General features: G+C 40.2%; 1 protein-coding gene and 1 long non-coding RNA gene across 3 annotated transcripts in view; one reads left to right on the forward strand and one right to left on the reverse strand.

The window, feature by feature from the left end:
- Window positions 1–9,661, forward strand: part of tacr1a (tachykinin receptor 1a) — a 51,237-nt gene extending 41,576 nt beyond the window's left edge. Inside the window, exons 5-6 of one of the 2 annotated variants that reach the window (XM_005472938.3) lie at window positions 58–447; window positions 9,386–9,661. In XM_005472938.3, the coding sequence (XP_005472995.1) occupies window positions 58–403 (346 nt within the window). In that variant the 3' untranslated portion in view covers window positions 404–447; window positions 9,386–9,661. Of the gene's footprint in view, window positions 1–57; window positions 4,862–9,385 lie in introns of those variants that run through there. The other variant, XM_005472937.3, reaches the window with a different exon arrangement.
- A 641-nt stretch (window positions 9,662–10,302) lies between these two features.
- LOC109204376 (uncharacterized) lies at window positions 10,303–13,405 on the reverse strand. Its single transcript, XR_002063884.2, has 5 exons — window positions 13,202–13,405; window positions 12,399–12,477; window positions 11,657–11,814; window positions 11,207–11,293; window positions 10,303–10,825 (listed from the first exon to the last, which is right to left on the reverse strand). It is a non-coding gene; the product is annotated as an uncharacterized LOC109204376 (long non-coding RNA).
- Between the last annotated feature and the right edge of the window lie 6,038 nt (window positions 13,406–19,443).

The following is a 19,443-nucleotide window of genomic DNA, read 5'->3' on the forward strand; positions in this document are numbered from 1 at the left end:
AGTCACCGTGCAGCCAAATCACAGGAGCCCAGATTTATTTGTGTATTTCCTCCACAGGTTTCGAGCTGGGTTTAAACAAGCATTCTACTGCTGCCCCTGCGTCCCTCAAGGCTCCTATGACGGCCTCGAACTCAAGTCCACTCGCTATCTTCAGACCCAGACAAGTGTTTACAAAGCCAGCAGGATGGAGACCACCGTGTCTACTATTCTACAGGTTGGGAACGATGTAGAGCAGCCCAAGGTGAAAGTTATAGGAGGCCCAGGGCCTAGCGGGGCTGTGGTTGAGGCCAGACCACACAGCTCCTCCCTGGACCTCACCTCAAATGGCTCATCATCCTGGAGTGTCTCCAAAACAGTGTCAGAGATGTCGAGTTTCTACTCCAGTAGCAACCTGGAGGAATAGACTTCAAGTGCAGGCAGCATTTTTCTGGACAGCAGGGAGAGAATGTAAGTTGAGTGATCACTTTGCTGCTTTTGCCTGCGTGTGTTTATGAAAAGTACAGCGGGAATATGTGAGTTTGTCTGCCGGTAAATGTGAGTTTTTAATGAACACATTTCCAGTGCGTTTGCCGGAATGTCATGCTGGGAAATATTGTCCCTGTTCACAGAACTGTAGTTTCACCTAGTTATCCAATTCAGAGCTAATGGTCGGCTGGCATTCGTAGGATTTGCCAGGTGCCAGAAAGCAATGGCGCGAGCTTCAACAACATGAGCACATGCCAGTTTCAAAAAGCCAACTGAAACCGACGGTAGCGCCTCCATTCTTCACAGCTTGTGCATGTCCCCCCAGTCATCTCTCAGAGCAGAGAGAAGGTTCACACATGCTCCATCACGTAGGCTGCGTGACTTCTCACAGTCTATTTTAGAGCGAAGCTGTCACACGATGCCAACACACTGCTATAAAAACAGCGACTTCTCCTTTTAACAGAGGGGTTTTCTCCAAAGAGACAAAGCTTGGGTTTTGAAAAAAGTGAAGGCAACCTGTTTTAAACAGGAGTTCTCTAACAGACACTGGAACACAGGCAGATGTGGGATTTTAGTTCAAAGGGTCTCCCACAAGGGGAGATAAGAACTGTAAACAACAAAGGAAAATCTACTCCGAACTTGCCAGCTCTGTCTCCCTGAGCAGGACTTCATGAGCAGACCAACATGCAGAGCAAGCGCCTGTCTGATTGAAGAAGCACTCAAAAGATCCTCTGCAGGTGTTGCTGAAAAGTTCTGGCAATCAGCATAAACACCAGCAGTGTGGGACTCCCCCATCATCAGGCTACTCATTGACTTCAGCAGCTGGCAGCACCATTTCTAGAAAACAGAGGCGCTTCAGATGCTAAAGAGGCTGCTGTTTCAAGAGAAGGCAAACATTTTAAAACCCCACATGCCCGATATGAACCCTTAAATGATGTGAGCCCACCGTTAAATCTACTCAACACAGTCCGGAAAAGAAATAATCGAGTGTTCTGCAGAACTATTTGTAGTCTGTTTAACATGCTCCTCCTCCATCAGACACATAACGCTTCATTGGTGAACTGAAAGCCAGGCGCCGCTTTCAGAGTGTAAAACTTTTTTGGAAAGTTTTTTTTAGCTGGCACCAACATAAAATGATCTTTTCAAGCAATCGTTCACCCTAAAATCAGATTTATTGGGCTTTCAGTTCTGGGCGTTCCCTGGGATAATCCAGCAAACCACTTCAGTTTCACTTTGTCTGTTATGGTCTTTTATTTTCTTATATTTCTATGTTAGCATTATCGTTTTCTCCCTACACTGTTTTGGGCTGAATCTGGTACATTATGTGGGTAGACTCCATTGTTAAAATGGCCGAAGTGAACTTTAACTTCCTTTGCATGAGGTGTCACTGGAAGCTTGTTTCAAATACTGTTTAAGCTGTCAGTCCAAAATGTAATCCAGCTACAACAGGACACAAGTTAGTATCAGGTTTAAAGTTCTTTGCAGACTTTTTGTCCTTGGATGTGCAGCTTGTTACCTGTGGCTCTTTAATGTGCAGTAATGCACCTTGCTGCTTTTCATAATGTCTGAAACAAAACAAAAAAACAACCAAAAACACACACACACACACACACACACACACACACTACACAAAAACCAAAAAGACATAAAAACAAAATTTTCCTTTTGGATCAGGTGATCCTGAAAACCCACATTAGTCACACTGCAATAGGTCTCGGCTGCTGAGGGATTCCCATGATGCATTGAGTGTTTCTTCTTCAATCACCTTCTCCACTCACTATGTGTTTATACACCTTTCTGCATTTAATTATTCCTGTTAAAAGGGAGTTTTTCCTTCCCACCGGTGGCTGTGTTGCCAAATAGTGGGAAGTTGTTGGGGTTTTCTTCATTTTTTTTATATTATTGTAGGGTCATTACCTTATAATAAAAAGCGCCTTGAGGGAACTGTTGTTGTGATGTGTCGCTATATAAATAAAATTGAAATCAAAAGCCCACAAGGACAAACTGTCATTACCTCCTACAGCAGTAAACACTCAAATGTCTACATATAACTGCTGTAATAACAAAATGCAGTGAGGTGCAAAGCTATGGTGACACTGTTCTCACAGTAGAAAAACTGTAAATACTTTTAACAACTGTAATGAAATTTTAAGATGTTTTTTTGCTGCTATAGCTGTGAAAGAGTTCACACTGCAGGATATTTGTATACAGATATTCTGCAGTGTTCTTAACAGCTAAATTCACAACAATTTACATATTTGCTGGATGCAGAGCAAACACACAGCCTCAGATACGCACATCCACAGCACTGCAGAGCTATCACTTATCAGACAAGAACACACAGAGCAAGAAAGACTAAATCCATTTGAAGTATTTCAGTGATTTTTTTTTTAAACTGAAAGTAAGTAAACCGTTATTGGCATTTTTTTTACTTGCTATGCACTGAGAATCAATTCACTGCTATCACATACTGAACACAGTATGGAGCAGCCCTTGGTTAAATATGTTCCAAGATGGATATTGTTTTCAGTGTGTGCATACAACACGTGTACACATGACCAGAGAGTGATCACCTGCTGACACCCATCAATGATTTTCGTACAGACGCACATACCGCTCACATGCTCCCCGCTGATTGCTGGTCTATTCTCGGCACACAAGGCCTGTTGTTATAAATTCCAGTGTCAGCTGACTTGAAAGTGAGAAGCTGTTGTGAAGCAACATAACTACATTGGATTCAATAAATTCTGTCGCTTTTTTCACCGCATTGTCTTGTTGACAGTGAACCATACAGCATCTAACATGCACACTGTGCACGAATAACAGAAGGTCACATTCAGTGCGGGGAGGGAAAATGAAAGGCAAATACCAGACGTGTCATCACCCGAGTTAACATTCCAGTGTTTCACCGTGGCAAAGCGGCTAGTAATAAACCCAACATAGCTAAACAGAGTCATCGGTTGAGTGATAAGACCATCAGAATAATAGCTTTGAGATTTCATATGCACATACCGGACAGCCATGTTGAGTGACAGTCCAGTGCATCTACTCAAAAGGAAGAAGATTCAAAGAAGAATAGTTTTCCATTAAATTAGCATGCTTGTCCAGCTAAGGCCCCTGGTGCTCACATTCACACCTACACACCATTTAGAATCACCCGTTACCCTAACAAGGATACATTTAGACTGTGGTGGTGGTGATGGGGTTCAAGACAGGTACAGGATGTATTATTCTTTTTTTATGAAAGTACAATGGCAGGTGCTGTTGTACCATTCAAAGATGGTACAATAATACCACCGACCGCCAGCTCTGACAGCAGATATGTAACCAAGCAACAGAAAACAGGTGTGACCGTATTCTGCACTGGATAGGAAAGTTAGGACGGAAGAATGAGCGGAAGCGAATGGATGGATGGATGGATGCCTAAATATCTAAATATTTGTCTCAACAAATCATGTCAACTATATCAGTTGACTAATTGGCCTCAGTCTGCCATGTCTGAATAAAAAAAGAACTGGAAATCACACTGGAAATTGCAATAACTACAATTTGCAGTTGCATCACCAGGACAAGTATTGTGTTTCTCATTTGAGTCAACTAAAGTAATGAATTCATTTCAATTCAGTTCAGTTTTGTTTATATAGCAACCTCTGACAGCCATCTGCTGCATCTAGTTGGGGGGGAGGAAAGGAAGACAGGACAAACGAGAATTGGAAAGCTGTGTAAAAATGTCAAATATATTCAATAGTTTAAACACTTATTTTATTTCTCTGTATTGCTTGAAAATTTGTTTTGAATTTGACAGCAACATATTTTTTTTTTTAAATAAAGTTGGGATGATGGCAACAAAAGGTTGAAAAGATAAGCAGTGTGAAAATCAGCTGGAGGAATATTTTGCAACTAATTAGATTAATTGGCAGCAAGTCAGAAACATGACTTCATACTTCCTCAGAAGTAAAGATGGACACAGGTTCACCAGTCTGCAAAACAACTGTGGAACAATTTCAGAATAATGTTTGTCAATGTAAAGCTGTGAAGACTTTGATTATCTCATCATCTACAGTACATAATATCATCAACAGAGTCTGAGAATCTGAAGAAATATCTGTGTGCAATGGTCAAGGCCAGAAATCAGTGTTATATGATCTCTGGGCCCTCGGGTTTTCTCATGCAAAATAGAAGTCGAACGTGAACATGATCCCTGCTGTTGTCATAGACAGCAGTGTGTGTCATTTAAAATGGCCAAGCATAAAACTTCAACATATTGAAATGTCACACATCTAATTGGCTTTCCTTACATTATCAGATACTAGCAGCGGCAAAAAAATACGCCTGGAGAATTAAAGTGTTTCAAGTTTAAAGAATGGTGTAGTCCAGCACAAGACGTATATACATACAGTGTCTACTGTAAACCAACCAAGTTTGTATGCTAGTATGTTAAAGAGTGCACTACAGCAGCAGTCCCCAACCCCTGGGCCACGAACCGGTACCGCTCCGTGAGTCGTTTGGTACCGGGCTGTGAGAGTTGAGGCTCGGGTGTGAAATTTATGGTTTTCAGGGATTTTATCGTTAACTCTGTTTTCCTGGGTCTTTTCCCGTGTTGTAATTGTGTGTCTAATTTGAAAGAAATATTTACACGTTACCATAGCGACCAGAGAGCATTAAGGGGCAGAGAGGAGGATGTTACTCTCAGTGTTGTTGGTGCATTTCAGGAGGATGCTGCTAATAAAGTTACACAATTACACAGTGAATTCACGTTTATTATTATATTTACAAAAAAACAAAGTTTGTCTTGGTTGTATCATTTTATTTTGTTGTATTTATCCGCGACACCGTAAAGGCCGGCCGGTGAAAATATCGTCTAACATTGAACCGGTCCGTGGTTGGGGACCGCTGCACTACAGCACTGCTAAAATGTAGGCAACATCTGATGACATGAGATTGACAGTGAACAACTAACCCTAATCTTTATTCATTCAACTGCTGCACTGAGGTTAATAGCGTCATATATTCACACTCATCAGCACCAACATCTGAGGTGAACATGGAAAATGTAAAGCAAATTTAAAAAAAAAAAACACACTTGAAATAACCACAAATGCCACATGCTATCATAAAAGTTTAATGAAAGCGAATTGGTTTTTTAACACCTTCGATTTTTTTAACTACCCAAAATAGTTCAAATATGTGTTTTAGTATCCTGGTAGCAGTGATGTATTGTCAATTCAAAGGGCATAGTTACATTTCAGGAGCAGAACCTCAAATAGACTGAGCCAGGAGTGAATGAGAGCATGATGGCTGATGTTATTTGATGATAGTAACCTCATTACCTTATAAACAAGACCTGCACCCTTGATGTGTGCTGCCCTGGTTGGATGATTTGGAGTGAGTGAAGTGAACAGAAAATGTTCCTTAGCTAAAATACTGGAAGCAAATGAGCTCAAACAGTCAGTGATCAAGTCCGCAACTCAGATTCTTATTGTGTTTACAAATGAGGACCATCTCAAGGACATATTACCCATAACCAGCCTCTGCTGTGGGGTTTTTGTTCTGCAATGGGGAACATTCAGTGTTATGAGGAGGGTTTAGTTTATTAGATCCTGCTAAAACATATTTTTAAAGCTGTTAGAGTGGAATAGATACTCCATCAATATCAATATGTATATCAGTATTTTGCTAAATATTGGGCATGATAAGACATCACATATTGTTTTTATGTAGTGCTAAGTGCACATAGCCAAACCAAGGGGTACTTAGACTGGTTAGCAAAATCCCATAGACTGCAGGTTTCACCTCTCAGACATGGAGTCTACTTACATCTTTCATATACAGTCTACAGAGGTTCACCACTTGCACAAAGCGGTTACAGCCTGTGGCTACAGTTAGCCTGTCCCTACTGGAGTCTCACTATTGGAAAATAAACCAATTAGCAACAGTTGCTCATAACCTTTAATACAAACTGACCCCCTGTGACTTGTCTGTGAGCTGCGGGCAGTTCGTTTCAAGAGTGATTTGTGAGGCTATTTTGTTTCATCCAAAGAGGCAAAACAACACAGAGTAAAAGTCCCGAGCAGAGAATGTGTCCTTTATGTGTAACAGAAGTGTGCTTGTTTATTTATTCATTTAATTTTCCTGCAACCGCCTTATGATCTTTTAATCTTTTGTCTCCCTTGCAAGGGGACCGAAACGTGAAGAGGTAATCTCCGCATGCTCCTGCTGAAATTTGATTTTCTAACAGGGACGGCCTTCTCCAGAGGAGTTTCAAAGATAAGTTAGATTCAGTTGTGCTAGGCGTTTCAGGCTATAATTGCAAGATCCTCAGGAGGACAGTGGTGCAAACATTTTGAAGGATTGTCTGAGGTCCACTTGATTTGGCTGTTTACTGAATTACTATCCAATATTTTTTTCCCTTTTGTTTTTTAGTGCAGAGAACTGTCTTAGTTGTAGGCAGAGGATCCCATTCAGTTGTGCAAACTTGGTTTAACTAACGATGTAAATAATAAGCTTTAAAAATGAAAACTAAATTAAAATCCCAAGTAAGCCTTCCAAACACAATTATGGGGCAAATCACAGATCTAATAGGATGCAAGAAATCCATAGTATCCATTATAATGTGGCATTAGGTATCTGAGCCAGAGAGGCATGTAGGAGTGAGCACTGTGAGCCTGCACTTCAAAACCCATCTTATCATCATCATCATCATCTTTTATTTATTTATATCTCATTTGACTGCGGTGCCCTAATCATAAGCACAGAGCCAGAAATAATCCACAGTGTGTCCTGAATGCAGAGTACGCTCCCTGATCCGCCTCTCACTTGGACAGGTCAAGTGGAGCGGGTGAACGAGAGGCCGGGGCTTTAATGAATGTGTAATCAACTTTGTTCAGCGAGCGCTCCTTAAACGAGCGCGCCACAGTGTCTCTCTCAACACACACTCAGAGCTCTCACGTGGCCACCGCTGATGAGAGCTGTAGCGATGGAGACAAAAAGATGCCTGCTTGTTGCTGAGGAGAGGCGCCTGGCAGGCTACACGGTAGGGTGAATGTCCTCATCAGCACCATCTCTTCCTGTGTTTCTAACCATCCCTCACTCTCCAATCATGCTAATTACAGCTACTATCTAAACACACACACAGACACACACACACACATACTTTACAATGCAAATGGTTGTGAGACTCATCACTTAATGGGGGGAATAAAATAAAAAGAGTGACATGTGTGTATGCTCAAGTGTGTTTGCTCATGAAGGTGGGAGCAGATTGGTGTACTTATCTCCCACGGTGATCAAGGTGGTTTTGGGGGCTTTACATACAAGAAGCTTTACATTTACATATATATATTAATCACACTGCACTTCATTATGATGAATCCTATCTGTAAGAATGTTTGCACAACCAGGGGAAATTATATCATAGTGGCAGGTGTGCCGGAATAAAAGAAGAAATCATCACATCTGGAAAGTTCAACCGGGATAAAATATAAACCTGAGTAAAACTTCAGTGACCGCCTCTGCAGTGTCAGTGTTGAGACGTTTATTGCTGCTTTGAATTTTAGAGTTTTTCTCATATTGTACAAATGCCAACCTCTCCAGTGGTCTCTTGTGAATCTCCTTTTCAATGTGACACTTTGAGTACGAGCTGTAAAGAGAACTCACCTTGAACCGTGGCATAGTGATAACTGTGTGTGTGTTGTGTTGTAAAGTCATTTAACGCACCACAAAATGTACAGCGGAGCATTACAGCCGCATATGTTGTTGAACTGTGTCCGTGGAGGAGATGGGACTCTGGGGAAAGATGTGCTCTGTGTGTTACAGAACCAGCGCCTGTTACAATATAAATGGTGACATATCTTTCCCATGGTAAAAAAAGAGAAGCCAGGCTGTGTCTGAGAACTTATATCACCACTTTTGTGTAGCTACCACGTTGGTAAAATTTTGTTGAAGCCTGCGTGAGCCTTGTGCTGCTAAGTGTTCAGAGAGAGACAGACAACCACGCACATCGCATCCACATCTACACCAAGTCAGAGCCTCATTTTAAAAGTTAAACTGTACCATTTTTTTTTTTTACCAGTTTTTCCAGCATTTACTTTTTCTGACAAACAAAATGGTTTGAGGCTAGCTGTCCCGCACAGCATGGCAAAGAAGGATTAACACATTGTTGATGATGGCCTTTTTCTGATGAGCTGACATGACGAAAAAGCATCCTGCTTTAAACTCCTGACGCAGTTTTACTTTGAGGCCAATTACATTCACATCCAATCAACTGAGAACTTTTGGCTTTTAGCTATTTGAATCACCCTCACCCTAAAGGGTACAAAACTACAATTTCTACTGCTACCCAGGGTTTTTCTTTTAATCTTCAAATTGCCTTAAAGCTGAAGGTCAGCGTTTTAGCATTAATATAGAGCTAACTGCAAAGTGTGTGTGGAAAAAATACCTGATCTGGTATTTTTGGTCATATGTGACTGAAAACTGCACTTTTAACTGAGACATGCATTTGAAAAGTACAGTAAGTAGTGATATAGCACTTTTCAGACACAGCCATGTGTGACAGTCTGACTTTTACACTGTGTTGGTGTTTCCATCATGGTTTCGCTACTAAAAAAGACAGAAAACAAGTGTTTATCTTTTGTATGTGTTTTCAGTGCGAGTACTGCTCTAAGGTGACTGTGTATCTGTTACTGCCTAGTTTTAACTACCTTATGTTTAGTTACATTTAATGTGTAATGTGCAGTAGGTGTTTTAAATCTGTGCTTTTGCCTAAATTTTGGTGTAAATTTTGATGTAAAGGGATAATTAAAGAATAAGTCATTGGGAATTTGTGGTCATTTCAAGCAGAAAAATGTGTAACCATATATATGTGTGTGTGTGTGTGTGTGTGTGTGTGTGTGTGTGTGTGTCTTGACCTGCACTATGACAGCTTACAGATAAGACAGAGTGAGGAGGACAAAGAAGAAGAATGAGAAGCAGCAGAAACAACAGGCTCAGTGTGCTGTTGATGTCAGATAAAAACATGTCAGGTGCTGCACTGGACCTTCAGCAAGAGCACACTGCATGCATAATAAATCTCAGCTGAACTTTCAACCAGTAGCACTACCAATACTAATAATAACAGCACCAAGAGATTCCCTGTCATGCATGTGAGGCTGCAACATTAAATCTTATTATATAGTACGTAAGAAACCAATCCAGGTGAATTTTCATACACTGTAAAAAAGAAAATGTTGAGAAAACGTAAAATTTCAAGGCAACATGATGCAAGAGATTTTTGAGTTTTCTCAACTTTTGCCAACTGTTGTTGACTCAACTAAGATTTACAAGTTCTGCCAACTTGGATCTTCTTGTTCACCTAATTAGGATAATCCTGGAAGTCTAACGAAGAAATTCTGGTTTCAATGCCATGTATTTCTGCCTTCACCAAACACAGATATTCTTGTTGAGTAATCATACAATTCTTACTCCAGTGAGTTGAAAATTTACCTATATAAACAAAGGAAAATGTATGTTGTTATTATACTTGAAAAAACACATAATAATTAGATATAGAATAAAACAAAGCACAATTCAATGTTATCTAAAAGCTGATTTATTTTGTTCAACAGTCTTTACAGTACATTTCAGAATGTCATGGGTAGTAGGGTGAATTTCTGTTAAAAAAAACAAAAAGAAAGAAAAGAAATAACAAACAAACAAAAACGTGTTGCCAGTTTCTTTTGGGTGCTTTGAGCACCCCAGCAGAGACGTTAAAATTCTAGAGTCCAGAACCAAAAAAGAAAAGTGTCCAGCAACTTAATAATTCATGCACACACACCCTGACCGTCTTGTAAAAGCTGAACATAACTATTGCACATTAAATAGGGTAGTGCTACAAACGATTGCCTATGCACCCAGACATTGACATTTTACACAGGCTTACTATGATGAACTATGGAAGTTAAAAGTTCTTAGAAATGTTACCATCAATGAAGAGGAAACTAACACTATAACAAATCTTTTAAAATACTACAAGACAAATTTTCACCATATATTCTCAACAATACAGATTCATCTGACTAAAATTTACATTTCGAATAATGATTTATCCACTTCACCTTCATATTGTCCGACCAGGCCAAAATAAGATGGCCTGAATTGCTTCAAAGGTAAAACTCATCTGCTTTGGATAATCAATGTTGAGGGCATACAGAAGGCCAAAGAGGTGTGCCAGGGCAGTAGAGAGATCTGGAATGTTATGTAGCACAATGTCCCCTTCCAACACAACTGCATGTTCTCGCACAGACGTATCAGCATCGTCATCTTGTAGGATGGTGAGGATGGCAACTGATGCACCGTTCAACACTGGTTCCAAAATGTCAGTGTCCTGAAGAAAAGTAAAATATGAATTATTGAAAGCTAAGAAAAACTAAAGACAAAACAAATTTCTAAAGATTTTAACTTTAACCTCTATACCATGCTGGTCGTTTGACCCATGGAGGTTTTAAGAAGAAAAAGCTTATTTTCTTTTAATTAATGCCACCTTGTGAGTTTTGTACAAAAATATTTTCTGCTATGGAACAACCACTAACAATGCCCAGCTGCTGCTCAGCAGAAAAAAAGGAGTGAGAGTTATGACAATTGCAATCCCCACTATAAAATTATCTGGACTGCACTGAGAAAGTGTACATTTCCATTTTGGATAAACTCATCCTTTAAAAACATCTCATAGCAATTAGTTTTACTTGCATTACTTTTTTGTACTTACTAAGCACTTCAGGAAAACCTCTGTTGCATCTTCTCTTGAGGAAAATGGGCAGGCCTCTCAGTGCCCGTTGGACACAGTGTTGGATGTCTAAAGAGTATTCAGTGGAAAACAAGAATTTCAATTAGTGAAGTAACATGGTGTACTATACACAATGCAAAATCAGAACTCACATAGTAATGAAAGTAAAGCACAGGTCAGACCCAGCAACACGCAAAACGTACACCCCCCCCCAAAAAAAAACAACAACAACACCATGTTAACAATTTTACTTTCGTTTTACAAATTAAATAAAATACTGCCAAATAAGAACAAAGCAATGACTCATGACATTCATTTTTACTGACATATCCACTGATGTGTTTTGTTTGAAGCCAACATCTTTTTCAGTTTCTGTTAAGAGAAAAGTATACTCTCTTCTAAAAATGTCAGATAAAGGAGCACTTCACTCACCTGTTCATCAAGTTTATCCAGGAGGTCTTCCATCTCCTCACCAAGAGCTCCCTTCTTAGACCAGTACAGTTTCAGCAGGCCAGGCACAACTTTGTCAAGGGATGCATTGAAGGTCCCCAGGAGGTCTTTGCTTGTGATCCGATGAAATTTTCAGATATCTAAACAATACATTCACCAAAATATTGTCATTTATTCAGCACAGAAAATTCCTGGGTAGCTGTCTTGGACAGTCTGCACCATGTTATATGCCTGACTGTGTCATCAACAGCAAAACCTACCTACTTCAAAAATCTCTCATGAATACGTCTTTTGCACAGGAATAGAAACACCCCCCACAAAACCCAGTATCAATATGAAAATACATATTATGTTCTAAGTTGCACCAAAATCTGTGACCAATCAGATTCTGTGACCTGCCTTAGTATTCTTTCCCTAACAATCTCAGACTATAGAAGTCCTATTTCTAGCACAAAAAGAAAAAAAATACATGCTAAGTCAAAATTATGAGATTGCCTTTCTGTTTCACAATTTCGATTTAGCATGGGGACTCTTGTACTGGCAGAAATGTTCAGGGTAAGGATTTTAATATAACACTGGCAAGGGCCTTGACTGGAGTGGTAGCACAAGATAATAAAGTTGGCCAATGCATTACCCCAGCAAATACCGTACTGCTTCAATATAAGTATAAATCATGCCCAATTTGAATAATAATTAAATTATAAATAAATTAGGACAGTCTTACCTCCTCAGAGGAAAACAGCGCAGGTCATCTCTCCTGGACCTCAGATACCATAGGCTGACACTCCACGACCTCTCTCCGCCTGAGAGAAAATGTTTGCAATAATGAAACATTTCAATATAATGTAGAAAAAAAAAACGAGAAAAAAAAGTTACGGATCGGACTCCCCGATCCTTACTGCGCATGTGCAAAGTCGGACCGTACAGATCGCGTCTACCCGTGGAATTGTACATCAAATCAATACTCCACCAACAAAAAGGCTCTCAAAACAATACAATACTTTCCACAGCTTTGAAGGATGGGTCAGGTGTATCCTTCGTGGCCCACCCTATGCCAGAATTCATAGCGCGGCCCAGCCGAATCTAGTTTCAAACAATGGCGGCAGCCACTTAGTTTTAATATTACTCTTATTACTCTTTCTGGGTCACAAAGTAAACTTTTAAGGTATTTTCAGGCGAGAATGTAGCTGTGTAAATTTCAAATATCTGCTCAGTTTATTAAGACAACACATTTTTGCAAAAATGCTTCTACGTTTTCGGAGACGTCTGTTACCACCAGCTTCGATAGCTAGCTGGGGATTCAAGGCTTGCTAGAGCAGCGAGAACAGCGAATTCCTGGCATATCATTTTCAACCCCCCGCGCGGTCCTTCGCTAGCTTAAACATGATATATAAGTCCCTTAGATGACTTAAATATGTTATTGTTTGGCTTTTTTTCAGTGCTTTACTCGTTCCACCCTCCTGGGTCCTCAGGAGGATGCAGCCTAGCGCTTGTAGAAAATCCTAATAACAGATGTCGTTAGCTTACCTGCTAGGGCAAATGGCCGGCAGCTCCTGCACCTGTCCAAAAAATGGTCAAATAATACACTCCAACTTCAGACCAGGTAAAATCCGTAATGGTCGAAAAATTTTAATTTTCATCCAACTTTGGCCACGTTTGTTCAAAGTTTCTTAGCAGGTTTTCAGTTCAGAACACATCGACAAACCACTGTCACACAGTCTGCTCAGACTCGTTTGGTCTAGTTCAAACTTATTCAGACCACGACGTGTGCCAGTCACCTACGGGGTTTCCCCCCGGTTCCCAACTCGACTCAAAAAATCTACTCAAAAGTTGATAATCTTTGTTATGCTCGCTAGAAAATCTTAGTTAGGACAACAATGGAAGAAATTTGTTGGGCAGACAAGCTATTTTAGGTTGTAAATGGAAAGTTTTATTTCTAAGTCAGTTTAATTTGAAAACTTTACTCAAATCAACAATTACTAGTTATCGTTTTTACAGTGTAGGTTTTGTAACTTTTCCTACTGATAAAGACCTTTCCTCCATGGCTATCGGAATTTCAGGAGCAGGACCACGCCTCCAAAAATGCTCCTTCTGGTTGTCATCTATATAGGTTCCCCCAGTTCTGCAAGCTGTTTATTCTCGTTTACATGCCCCACCCTCCCTCCCTCCTTGTTCTCAATTCTTTAACTTCTTCATTTCTATTTAGTGCATGGGGGATCTGCCAGGCCCGGGAGTCATCGTCAGCAAGTAAGCAAGCAGCTTCACAGTCAGATCCACCCCATCCATCCCGTGTTATCACATCCAGTTTTTTAAACCACCATAGTAACATCGAATCTACTAATCAGGTCTTCATGATAGTTACGTCCACCTCTACTGTTCATGGGATTATTCATAAATTATACCCATCAAAATTAACTCAGGGTATATAAAATATATAGATCTAGACGCAGACAGCAACCTCAGTCCAAATTTTGTATGTATAAGAGCTGTTTGCAGAGTTACAGAAACTATCACTCTGAAGGGAATTGGGAGAGAGAGTGAGAGAGCGAGAGTGAGACAGAGTAAGTGAGGGATGCTGAGGGCACGGCAAAAATTTCTGTACTTATTTTATTGTTGAATACCAGTTTGCTCAGTATACACCCTCTACTGCTTCTGCTAGTTCTGGGATCTGTGTGAATAGTGTAGAGATTAGAAAATTATTTTGCTGTTACTATTCATGTTGCATTAGTTATCATTTCATCGACACATTTTTTGAAGCTGTTGAGGTTACATTAAAGTCTGTATTTCAAGTCTGTATTTCAGGTGGTAGCTTAATCACATAATGATCTTTCATTGCAGGTGCAACTGTATTCATGTTATACACATTGCATTTTGTGCTTATTAAAGAGTTGAAGCTCGGTCAATTAATTGATGGTCGGAAGCTTCAGCGGCGCGAGGTCCGACTGATCTATTGAGTAAAGTGACCTTGAGTTATGAAAGAATTGCATACATGCTTACAATACATCACACATAACTTAGAAAGTGAATAGAGGCCTGTGTGTTCAGCAACCGACTGCATTGGAGTTCTGCCTGGTAACAGATGACTCAGAGTAAGGTCATGCACTGAAGCTAAGACACATGGGCTGTCTGAACACACATACACAGTGTCTAGACTTGTTTTGCTTGAAACTGCGAAGTTGTTTTACCTGCATACGTGACAGTTCAGTTCCACAAATAAGTGTAATAGGTAAAATAACAGGAAACATCTAGTGGAGGAACAGAGTAAGGAACTGTTCTTTTTTTAGAAGATGTTCAAGGTTGGAATGACTGGAACATGTATGTTTTTATCTGCTGTGACGCATATTACTTCTCATCATATGTTATATATATCACACCCCATTTATTGTTCTGAGAAGACCGATGCTTTTTGGGTGATCGTGCTCGGCTTCCCACATGTATGTGTTTCAATAAAATCATTGTTTTGACGCATCTCACTGGGACTTTGCAGTCGTCTGTCTCTTCCTCAAATACGAACCATGACAATAGTGATTGTTTTCCTTGGAGTAATGAAATAGTAAGAAGCACTGTTTCCACTAGCTGCTACCATCTTCTCCTATCTCTGCTCCTCTTCACCACTACACTTACTGGATTGCCATTTTTTCCCTCAGCAGCTACTTAAGGACAGTACAGCAGTTTTCACCCAATCACTATCTTGTGATGAACAGTTTTCTTTCCCACACCAAGCACTTGGACGATTGTCCACCCTCACTAGGGATGGGTATCGTTTAGGTTTTATCCGATACCGGTGCCAAACCGGTACTTTTGAAACGGTGCCGGTGTTTAAACGGTGCTCAAACCGGTGCTTAAAGAATGGAGAACACAAAATTGGTCTAAAAACCTCTCATGTTCAGCTGTTTTTTTTGTAAAAAGATAACAATGTTAGCCTTTTCTGCAGCTATAGGGCATATATGGTATCACTCTTGGCTGGAAGCAGTGCTTAATCACTGGAAAAAACACAAACTTTGTCCAAAAACCTCTCATGTTTCTGCCATCAAACAAGAAGACAGCCGCATGTAACTACGACGGTGTTTGGTAGTTCACCTTACATGCATTAATGTAATAATGTGGTTAGCGTACTCAACGTGAATTACACACGAACAACATGAAGCTACTCACGCAGAGGAGAACGGCTGCTGCTGCCATCATCATCCGTCATCATTTCTGCTACACTGGCAGGGCTAGGGCCCAGGACTCTCTCTTGGGGGGATGTTGCTAACTCCGGGTCCGATAACAGTCACTACACCCGCAGTAGATGTGCTTGGTATGAGGTCTCGCAGCAAGCTATCAAATACGGCGCATTTCTCGGCTTTTAAAAAAACGCTATGTGTCGCCAGGTGTTTCATCAGATTCGAGGAGTTACCTCATTTGCACAGTCTCACAGTATTAGCTTAAAGCACTTGTTGCAGGCTGCTGAGTTTGCATCTTTTGCTGTGAAGTACAGCCAGACTTTTGACCGCTTCGCCTTGGGCATTTTTAATCTGTAGCTCTGCTCTAAAAGAACGTACGTACCTGGGCCCGCCTACTATCCTCGGAAACGTAAAATGATTGGCTAGAATTGGCTCAGGAAAAAAAAGCACCGAAATAAAGCACCGAAATGTGCGTTGCTTTTTGGTCTGGTTACTACCGTTTATGTCAGAATCATGGCACCAGAAACCGGTACCCATCCCTAACCCTCACCCTCTAGACTTGCTCACATTACCCTTAATAATCCAGCCTAAAGTACACATCAGTTTCTCTCAGCATCTCAACTCCTCTTTAAAGGCATGTGCTCGCTTTCAGGCACACATGCACTCTTGGAAAGCCTTCTTGCAGAGTGAGATCAAGTCTATGAATTTATGCATTTTGTGGCTTCACTGAGGAAGTCATCCTGTCAAATTATGCATTTATTTTCTTAACACAGTATTTTTCACAAAGGCAGCTGTCACTGAAGAAGTTTTGCATTCGGAGTACCAGTGGATGCAACCTTTTCAAGCAGGCCAGGTGATATTTCATTTAACAATGTTCAGGCAAGGCACACACTTACAACAGAGTCAAACACACAGTGCATATAGCGTAGTATTAGATGGCTGTTAGTGTCGTAAATGGACTGCACTGACACAGTAACTAAGCTAACAAGCTACATTAACCATGAAGGCATGAGGTTTGTATTGATCTTTTCAAAGTCTCTGCATTCTGCCAAGGCTTCACTGAAGGACCCAAATGCAGGATACTGTCACAAGTTAACCAGTTAACAACTTTGATTAGTGTTTTTAGGCAAATCCCTAAAGTTCACAGACAGCAGCAGTCTTCAGGTAAGTGTCTTTAGGTAGGTTACTAAACAGGAAACAGAGCTATTTCTCTTTTTCTCAAGAATGATTAATGTGGGAGCAAAGTTCAAATGAGCTTCCTTAGGTAAGTAATCTATCAGGGCAGAGCTCCAATGCTGAAAGCTTTAGGGCAGGTGAGTAGTGATGACATGTGGGGTGAGAGTGGGTCAGGCACACTTGGAGAAAGGTATTCTTCAGGCTTTCCTGCAGGATTCCTACAAGTATGGAGGAGATAGACAGGCTATTACAAAGCTGACAATACTTAGGCAAGCATGTAGAACAAGTAAAGCAGAGTCACAAGCATTCAGAGCTATGCTAAAATGTGTTTTCTACATGTGTAGAAACTTTGCTCACAACAATACATATAGTTTACATAGTTGGTAGCATGAAAATGAGATTTGCAACATCCCTAACGGTCATATAACCTTCTGAATTATTATGTGGTAACTTGTTGAAATTAGTTTGTATAGAATACTATATATAGGTATAGCACCTACACCCACTGAGTTTAGAGCATTTGGGATATGTAATGTCTCCTGTGAAAGCCTGCAGCTCTTTAAGCAACAGTGATCGATGTTTATTGCAGGTTTTTATGGATTGAAGTGATGGTCACACAGATATACAGAAATAGTCGTCTCTGAGCGCTGCCTGTGGCCTGGTAGAGAAACACAGCCAGTGTCTGATTTTTTAAAAAAGGTCATAATTATCACATCTTCTGCCAGCCTTTAAGAAGCTCAGTTCTGCACTGCGTCTGCTTCCTGTCATTTTCCAAACCAATGAAGGGAAATTCAACGAGGAAACATCTACAGTCTGTCAGTATAACCAGAAACTCCATGCGATGTTAAAGACAAACATCACTCCTGGTTTTAAGCAATATTTGAATTAGATTGTAATATAAATTTATCTCACGAAGTGCTGCTGGATGAATACAGATGGTAAATTCTACTTTTACATTTTTTAACATTTAATTTTTTAAATAAAAAAAAGAAAAGAAAAAGGAAACAATAACAAATTAAATCAGTCACCTGGGCATAAAAAGAACTTTATCACAATGAGTCATAGATATGCAAAGCTAGTTGCACTGTAAAAGCATGCCAAAGTTATTTTAGTCAGCCAAATAATTATATAAATGTTCACTACAGTATGCCCAATTTTCTTGGCATCTGTCACAGCCACAAGGGAACACCAAGCTCAGCACAGCAGGAAGTTGCCACTGACAATAATACATTTACAGAGCAGTGCACTGATTTAACACTGGAATCTGATAACACTGTCAAACTGAATGGAGGTTGAAAAAAGGAACAGATCAAAGTCAATCCAGCGTGGCAACCCTAGAACCGAAGAATAAAAGTCGCTGCAGCAGAACTACAGATACTTTTTTTTTAGAGATTGTAATCATCATCTTTCAAAAACTACCAACAGAAAGTTTCACAAAACTTGATGCACTAACAAACTGCGTAGACTCTATTAATAGCTTGTAAAACCACCTTTAGCAGCATTTTAATCAGTTTTCAGTCAATGCTACACCTTGTTTATTTTCTTTTTCTGCCATTCAGACAGATGGTTTCATATTTGACTCCAGAATAGAGGAGTTCATGGTCAACTCACTGACTCACAGCATTGCACAGAGTCCCGTGAAAACTTTCTTTTTCACACGACGGTAACTGCACTGATCCCAGACCATCTGTCAATGGGAGAAGCCTAAAGTTGAAAACAATCTAAGATCCAGCAGAAGATAAGGGCAGGAAGGCTCAACACAAAATACTTCAGGACATTCAGGAATACTTCTGTCCCTCTGACAGCAAACAAACCCAGCAGAAAGATCGGTGAGGTAAACTACAGGACAATAAGTTTGCCCAACAACAATGTCCAGAGACAATCAGTCACAACCTTCAACTAAAAATCTGTCTTAGACACACGCAACTGTAAAGCAACTTACCGAAACCTTTATGTACGGAACACAATAAGAACAGGTAAGGTGGTTACAGAAGCTATTTTTTGGTGTCTTTTCAACCCATGATTGCCAGGAGTTTGGGGATGAAAGATGAAGTTGTATGAGTTGTTCTCAGCTCTTACAGGTATCATATAAAAGAAGAAATAAAGGTCATTTCTGGAGCTTGTGACTTCCTTTAAGTCCACTCTTATGCAATAATGGTTTCTAGCCTTATTAAAAAGAACATCCAGCCACGCACCCTGAAACCAGCAAGTACCCGCATCCCAGGGAGGGGCAGCGGCATCCAGTGGTAGTGAGGGGAAACCCCCTCCTCCATGACCAAGTCCCCCCAGACCCAGGCCTGGTAACTGTGAAACAATGTAAAAACATTTGCAAAAATTTGCAAAAAAAACCCATTTAATTGTTGTAAATAAAGAAACAATACATAATTTTCATTGTCATCCATAAATCACATATTTCACATATTTCTA

Source organism: Oreochromis niloticus, linkage group LG12 (assembly GCF_001858045.2).
Source record: "Oreochromis niloticus isolate F11D_XX linkage group LG12, O_niloticus_UMD_NMBU, whole genome shotgun sequence".
Classification (NCBI taxonomy): domain Eukaryota; kingdom Metazoa; phylum Chordata; class Actinopteri; order Cichliformes; family Cichlidae; genus Oreochromis; species Oreochromis niloticus.